Here is an 8,513-nt window from a genome sequence, read left to right as displayed (position 1 = left end):
AAAATGGCTTGTGATAGAAATAAAACAAACGTGTTAAACATCCTTCCCCCCCAATCAAGTTTCTATGGGAGAATTGTCAGAACAATCTGAGAAACCTAATTGCTCCTGTAAGTCGCTCTGGATATGACCAAATGACTCAAATGTAAATACCAAAAATATTTCCCACTCCCGCTGGTGTGGAATCACCCTATTGTGGTGGTTCCACTGGTGGGTCTCAGTTGTGATTCCAGACCTAAACCTCAGTCTAAACTGTGGGAGTAATACAAAAGAACAACACCACACTGCAGCACAAAGGAGTTGGGATCAGCTTACCCTTTTATCCAACCCTCAAAACCCCCACCCTCTGCCCATTCCAGGGTAGCCTAGTGGTTAGAGCGTTGGACTAGTAACCGGAAGGTTGCAAGTTCAAATACCCGAGCTGACAAGGTACAAATTTGTTGTTCTGCCCCTGAACAGGAAGTTAACCCACTGTTCCTAGGCCATCATTGAAAATAAGAATTTGTTCTTAACTGACTTGCCTAGTTAAATAAAGGTAAAATAAAGTTCCCCTTGCTGAGTGACTTTTAGCTTAATGCCCTCCAATGAAAATGTGAGGTGGATTTGTTACAATATTTTTTTTAAATAATCGTCCACAAATCAGATGGTGCTGAAAACGAGTGTTGAGTGAGTGAATGTTTCCAAGAATGTGAAGCTCTGATATCTTTGATCGTCTCCCAATCACAAAGACCTCCATTACTGTCCATTTGCAGGATTACTTTCTCAATAGCCAAATTAGACGGGCTGTCAGATCAGATGTGATCCAGTGAGAGAGTTCCCACGTTGGGCCGGCCTACAGTACATGGTGCTGCTGCCTTCTCCTGGCTGTGGGCTAGAACACGGTGGCCAAAAGGCTTATTGTGGGACCAGAACAACATCCCAACGAAACTGGAGAGGAGCATGTGCTCTGAGCACACTGACTCAGTCACACCTCCGGTCCAAAGTCTTTGGCCAAAACGCTCCCTTCAGATCCATCCGAACCCTCCAGCACAGATACATACAAATGGGCCCTAGCGACAAAACAGACAAGTTCACACTTGCTTGTGAAGCCATTATATAAAAGCTATATAAAAGTCTATGGGCATCAGTGTCAGGTGGAAGTAAGGCGGTCCGGTCAGATGGTGTAACAGAGAGGAGAGGAGGACAAAAGGACATGCCAAGAACTCCCTAGGTGGGAGGTGAACCCCACAGAAACCCAAACACGGTTAACCTCCTTTAAACAGCAGACTCATTCTTTCTTTCTTTTTTCTCCTTCTCCGCCTCTGTCCAGTTACTAATTCTCCAAGAAAATGTTTTTTTAACGACATCACAGGGTCTTTATGGCTGTCTGCCAGCCCAGAATTGCCTGACTAGCGAAGCAGCCATTGTCTGCTGCGTTGGGTCGGGCTCGGGGCGACATGGTGTGTTATGGGAGATTCCAGCGCTGAGTGAGCCACAAAGTCCACTACTGCTCTACCAGGGGTGGAAATGGGCATTAGAAACACACACACAAACTACTTGGTCAATGGGGTGGATTGGGACTGACACAATGTCTTAGGGCAGCAGGAAGACTAGCGGTTAGAGTGTTGAGCCACTAACCGAAAGGTCGGTGTTTCAAATACCTGAGCTGACAAGGTGGAAAATCTGTTGATGTGCCCTTGCGCAAGGCACTTAATCCTAATTTGCTCCAGGGGCACTGTACTACTATGGCTGACCCTGTAAAACAATACATTTGACTACACCTATCCGGTGTACAATAAAATCTATCCATTTTTTTATGGATTTGAAGCTTGGTACAGTACACCCACTGATCACAGACATCAATTCAACATCTATTCCATGTTGGTTGAACGTCATTTCATACAACATTGATTCAACCAGTGTGTGCTCAGTGGGCATTGTTTGGTACTGGCAGTCTACACACCCCATCAGTCCTGTTTTTGTCCAGGGACTCCCAAAGGAAGCTGTTCTGGAGCTGTTTTACCTTTGTTTTGTTTATTCACCATCTCTTGTTTCCGAACGGATTAAGTTTCCTCCTTCCTCATGTGTGAGAAACACATTTTCCACCATGGATTCCAAACACAAAAGAAGAATGAGCCTGTACAGAAGATTGTATTTCATTTTGTGTACAGAAAGGTCAAGTTTACTGTAATGAATATAGACTATCCAAATCTCTATAACAACCACATTGCAGTATTTATGCGGTATACTGTATGAATGTAGCTTCTTCCGCGCAGTCAAATACAATTTGTGTCTGTCAGCATGGTGTTTGGCACAGAAGGCGTGTGTGACTGGGAAATGCCATGGCCACAGGATAGAGCTGAATGACTAGGTGCTCCTGGAAATAGTGCTCCCTCGACATTACCACAGTGGTTACCAGTGACACCCACCATCACCAGGCACCAGGGCCCAGCCCCGTATGGGCAAACAGGCTTGATGGCAGGGAGACACAGGTGATTCAGTGTTTTCTTTGTGTCGGAACTCTGTGTACACGTCAAATATAGCTACCTTGAAACTTTCACTGACTGACCAGTCATGGTGCTGTTGCTGGAATAGCACTATGTTTTTGTTTGTGAAGTAGCTAGATTGGCTAGTTATGTTGGGCTTCAAGCCCGCAACACACCAGAAAACTCAGTTTGAGGTTAAATTGGTTGAACAAACCCATAAATGCTCAAAGTCATGATTGTGGTCTGCAGAATTTTGATCACGAACACCATGTTTGGCAAGAGCCTGGCCAAGGCACTGAACACATTAACTAAGAGACCGCCTTGAGGAGGCAGAGAAGGGTTTGGAACCCTGTTCATTAATATAGCCACTTCTCGCTGTGTCTGTACAGAGATTGGTTGATTACCACTGGCATAGTGGCATTCTACAGTAGGCCTACCCTGTTATTTCTCACAATCCAGTCAGCATTTCACAAGGAGAGCGCTGCTCTTTTTATAATTACGCTATATGCCAACTATCATTACTGCTTCTCCTCAAGAGCAGTTGGAAGCCGGTCAGAACCTGATGCTGTGGAAATGTTTCTGTCTCTTTAAAATGGAAAATGGATACAAAAGGGATGTTTTCTCTTCCTTGTTCTAACTTTATCATGGGAGGACATTTAGCACACAAAAGTCATTCTTACTACTTAAAATAATTTAGGCTTGAAATACCTACACCCACTGGCGCCATTTTGAGAATGAAATTCCCTGACTCACTGTGGCCAGTGCTTCGTCAATATGACATCCGCCAGGTGCACGAGCTTCTACCTATTTATGGCATCTGTAACAAACGAAGACACAGACACACAAATTCGAGCCCTCTGAGCAAACACACCCACAACAGTTCAGAGAATAGCATCCCAGTGCAAAGTTTGAGTTGAGCAGCCAGTGGCATCATCAAGAAGAGAACAGATGGCAGGGCCTCCTCCTCCTCAGCGCTAAAGCCAGAGTCAATCTGAGATGTGTTTGCTAAACAGGCTGTTCCTGAAACTTAGTGATGCCTCCGTCCTGTGGACCCTTGAGGGGATAGTCAGTAAATCTCCAGAGCCACTCTGACTGTTTGCTTTAGCTAAGGTGAACATGAAGTCTCAATAGTTGTGACGTCCAGTATGTTGAAATTACCATAATAAATGGACAGCAGCCAGGTCCCCATGCTGTTTTGTTCCTGTGCTGAAAGGCCATTAGTCTTCTAAAATGCATTAAGGCAGGATGGTGACACATCAACCCTCACCATGCCCATTCCATGTGTGTAACATTTACTGTCAGTGTGTGTCGACATAAAATGCTGTTGGAAGTGTGCTTCACATCAGTCTGAGAATAACTAGGCCAGTTCTAAAATGACTTCTCTGATTCAATGGTCAGCATTGAACCAAAGTGGAAAGATACAGACATCAATCTTAATGACGTCTCATTTTTTTCTGTGTTCCTAGGTTGGAGCTGCTTAAGAAGCTTCATGCACTGAGAGAGGAGGAGATCTTCACTCCAGAAACTGGCACCGAACTCGCCAGCCCAACAGACTCCAGCCCTTCATCAGACCTCCAGTCCTCAATCAGATCTCCAAAATGGCTGTCTGGCTACCTCCGCAGAGACACACCACCCACTGTCATGAACACAGCCCATTTTGAAGCTCTGGTACGGGCTAGGCGAGAGGAGGGCGTGGAGCCACAACGGACGGGGTCAAGAGGTCGTCGCCATGCCCACTCAGGGTCACGCGGGGGTCACCACCCCCAGCTGATGAGAGTGGGGTGTGCCCTGGGTACCTGCCAGGTTCAGAACCTCAGCCACCGGCTCTATCAGCTGATTGGCCAGAGCGGACGGGAAGACTCCTCCCCCATTAACCCCCGGAGTCCGCATAGTTACGGATGAGCGACTGACAGATACTTCTCTCTCTCTTCCCTGAAAACATAAACACCCCAGCAAACTTCAATATATAGACATTTATCTCTATTTTACGAATCACAGATAGCCTTTGCATTAGTATTAGATGTAGTCCACACCTTTTTTAGATCCTGAAATGACAATTTATGTACTTTTTGAATGACATTTGCCTTACTCCTCTGTACACCTCAAAAACGCATCATGCTGTTTAAGAAGAAGGAATCTGACATGAATGAAAGCCTCATAGCCGACGCTTCCCACCACCAACCACCCCTGGGAACGAATACCTGTCACCCAGAAATCCTCTGAACATTTGGGTCTCGTCAAAGTCTTTGTGTTTCTCCCGGCCTCCTGACTAGTCAAAGAGCTGCAAGGGGCTCAGTTTGACTTCCTAATCCTGTTAATGTAAGAATAAATGCTCCCGTCCACCTTTCTTTCTACTTAACACAAGCCAACGCAACTGGACGTGTCTGTATAAGGCCTGATGACCTCCACAGCAGCAGTTAGCTCTGGCCCCATTGATCAAACACTTAAGCCTCTCATGTGGATTTCTACCAGGGCTAGGATCAGATCCCTGTCAGAGGGAATATATTCCTGAAGACCCGTCAAAACGACCCGATGAACCCTTTTACCCCACCCTAAACCCTGCCCCCTTAGATCTGCCAGGACAATTTGAGGGACCATGTTTGACATATCTGGGGTAATCCTCTATTTTACAGACCACCAGCAACCATTTGTGGGCAGACACAGACACTGACCTCACAGACACAGATACTGACCTTACAGACAAGCACCTACTGTAAGTCCTTTCTCATCTGCAGCCAATGATGTTCCTGACAGAAGCAGTCTGTGGTTCTGTGAAGTATATGTTTCAACAGACCACAGCCTTGACAGCCGCATTCAGGCATAATAGTCAAGTTCAGCAGTGGCTGGATGGAGTTCTGCTTCTGGACTCGTCTAGTAGAGACTGTTTATAGAAAGAGAAAGAAGAGGGTAAACATTTCAATGACTCAGTTCCTATACAAGATGGAGATTTTCAATGTTTTTATTATGAATCATTGCGGATCTATTTCAGCGGTGATATCTATTGGTTGGCTCTTGAACACAGTGAACAGTCCTGCTGCCATTATCCCAGGGTCTGAGTGGGAAATATGATCCCCTTCACGTGATTCTTAAGTTCTCCCACTAAGTCTCGACTTTATGTTTACGGCAATTTAACCAATCAGACCTAATCTCTTTAGTTGTACCGCCACGGTACACATCGTCTGCTGTATTTATAAACAAAAGAAACCTTGACCGTGCCTTGCCCAGGGGACCGTATAACTAAAGCATCACAAGTTGCCAACCCAAACCCAAAATCTGCTATTAATAGTACTGACCAGGAATATTTCGAGGCTTACTTTGTCATTATCAATAATAATCCGGTCAGTTATGAATACTGAGATCCTAAAAACGCTAGTAGTTTAGTGTGTATACAACAATACATTACGTTGTATGCTTGTAGTATGTCGAATGAGTCTAAATTAGCACAGTCAACAGCAAAGTGCTCTACTGTTACATTGTGGCTTTGTAATGACAGACCACGGACAGCAAAAGTAAGGGAGGCAGAGTGCCACATTTTAAATCTGGATACGAAATATCATTAAAAAAAGATATGCCCTGAGATTCCCATTTTCCCTTGTTATAACTGTCTCTGAAATGGTGGGCCGGATGCCCTCACTAGAAATAACCAAAAACAATCTCAACTCAGCATGCATGCAAAATACTAGCCTAACCTTCAAAAGGTGCAAAGTCTGTCGACCTGAAAAAACAAGCCACAACGTCTCTGTGACATCTTTGATACCCATAATAATCATGCAGCCTGCGTCTTTGAAACACATTCAAATGTTTCATATTCTCTATGTCAGAGGATTAGAATAGTTGAAGTAATCCTCAACGTTCAGACTATTAGTTTTCCAATAACTTTGATCCAAACTTGCTGATGTTGCTATTATTGCTGTTAGAAACCAGGTCAGCCATTAGTCATACATTCATGTATTTATGACTATAACTATGTAACTATTAGGTTACCGTGTCGTAATTAAACAGTCACAGGAGTTCCCAAAATTAGCTTAGAGTCTTTTAGGGTCCAAGTTTTTACTGTTTTGTTTTGACCACAGTGTTGCCTCAATGAAGTCATTCTATAACTATTTAAGTTAGTTGGGCAAGTGGTTTAAATTCACCAAATATCTGACAATACTTGACAGTCATATTGTTTTTTGTGATCTACATCATACTCTAGTGTGGTCTTATATTCCTCCATCCATATCCCCCTTTCATTTTGTTGGACTTATTTTTGTCTTTTTGGACTGAATCGTCTTAATCAAAACTGGGGCTTTATTTTATTTTAGAGTTAGCTCATTTAATCGTAGAGTGATTCTCTGTCTCACTCGTTCTATCTCACCATCTCTCCCTCTACCACTCTCTCAACTTCTATCTCAGATTATGACCTGCGCCAGGTCGCAGGTCATAATCAGTGGTTCATTGGTTCTTTAAGTCTAATCTGTTCAAAGGCGTTGTGAAACACACATGCCATTGTCTCTGCTGTAATGGAGCTAATAAATATCTCGTGACAGACCATTAAAAGGCTTTTCAAATGCTAAAAACCTTGGTGAATCTCTCGACTTCTTAAGCACCACAGTCACAGATGTGTGTTTGTGTCTGAACGGCCACATATAGAATCAGGAACCAATCTTGTGTTTGTTGGATTATTGTTGGAGCCATGTTGTTTTTGCTATACTTTTTCTTTGTGTTGTAATTACACGTCAGTGTTGTGTCACTGGCGGGTCCGTAGCCTTTCCTAGAAGCAGAGCTGAGTGTTTTGTCTGGGTAAACTGCGTACCACCAGATTATTTACGACCTTTGACCACTAATACCTCCCCTTGTGTGTTAAGAGAAACACTCTCCATCAGTCTTACATCAAAAGTAACGCTGCCATCGCCTGCCATTGTTAACTTAACCTATGTTGTAAAGAGATGCAGGAGATTGTGTTGTGTGTTCACGTCTGTGTGTGAGTGTGTATGTGACTGTATGTGAGTGTGTATGCGACTGTATGTGAGTGTGTACGTGACTGTATGTGAGTGTGTATGTGTAGGTACTTATAGTATAGTCGTCCTAGCCAGGGATCTGACACATCACAATCCCAGTCTGTTTTTCCTCATTCAATGTTTAATTATACTTAAGGTCAGAAGCCTCTTTTAGGGTCACAGCAAACTGAGCAAAGCACTTTAATGTTGTTAGTTCCTCACAACTTGAATTTCAAACATTTGCAATTCTATTTTTAATGACAGATGAGAGTTATTGTATATGTTGCATTTGATAAAGATCTGTATGAGTATGAGTGGAGTGGAGTGAAGATGATATCATGCGCACTTGTGCATATTATATATTATTAGCGGTACTATGTAAGAAAAGTAATATATTTAAGTTATCTTTGTATGTTTATTGATGTATGTCACCAAAGACACTATTTATCTCGTATTTTCCATGCTCCTAAAAGGTGACCTTTTGTTAGGAAAGAAAAATAAATCCTAAATGTTGATGTCAGACAATGTCTTTCATTCTCTGTAAAAATAAAGAACTACATTGTAGTGAGATAAAGTCTAGTGTGTGCCTCTAATTTGTGAAAGTGTGTGTGTGCGTGTATGTTTGTGTGCGCGCGTGCGTGTGTATGCATGTTTACCTTCACGTGTGTGTGAGTACAGTATGAGAAACTCTTCACAACAGTTATTGTTAACAACATCGATGCCATTGTCAAAACAAAAAATAATGAAGTTATAATCAGAATTAAATCTACTCTCCACAGAATTATACAAACATCAGAAAACATGACAGTTGCCAGAAGTCTTCGATATGACTACATTCTAAAATAAATATAACTAGAGGTATCAAGATCATACATATTACTCAATATTTCCTTAAAGGAACAGAAATATGTGGGGAAAAAACACCCCTTCCTCGAATCTGGTAAACCTGGGCAAAGGTGACATCATAGTGGAAAAATAGATGGGTGAAAGTTCTCTTGACCATGATGCATCAGCATTGATCCAATGTCCTTCACTCCACTACTCCTAACAGCTAGTTAATCATTATTCGTCC

General features: G+C 42.9%; 1 protein-coding gene across 1 annotated transcript in view; it reads left to right on the top strand.

Moving 5' to 3' along the window:
* adm2a (adrenomedullin 2a) overlaps positions 1–8,009 on the top strand; it is a 16,541-nt gene extending 8,532 nt beyond the window's left edge. The window contains exon 3 of the mRNA XM_024416030.1: positions 3,929–8,009. Coding sequence (XP_024271798.1) covers positions 3,929–4,364 — 436 coding nt within the window. The 3' untranslated portion in view covers positions 4,365–8,009. The remainder of the gene's footprint in view (positions 1–3,928) is intronic.
* Positions 8,010–8,513: the final 504 nt, after the last annotated feature.

Source organism: Oncorhynchus tshawytscha, linkage group LG33 (assembly GCF_018296145.1).
Source record: "Oncorhynchus tshawytscha isolate Ot180627B linkage group LG33, Otsh_v2.0, whole genome shotgun sequence".
Taxonomy (NCBI): Eukaryota; Metazoa; Chordata; class Actinopteri; order Salmoniformes; family Salmonidae; genus Oncorhynchus; species Oncorhynchus tshawytscha.
Note: the sequence above shows the minus strand (reverse complement) of the source record. Positions and strands in the feature narration are given on the sequence as shown.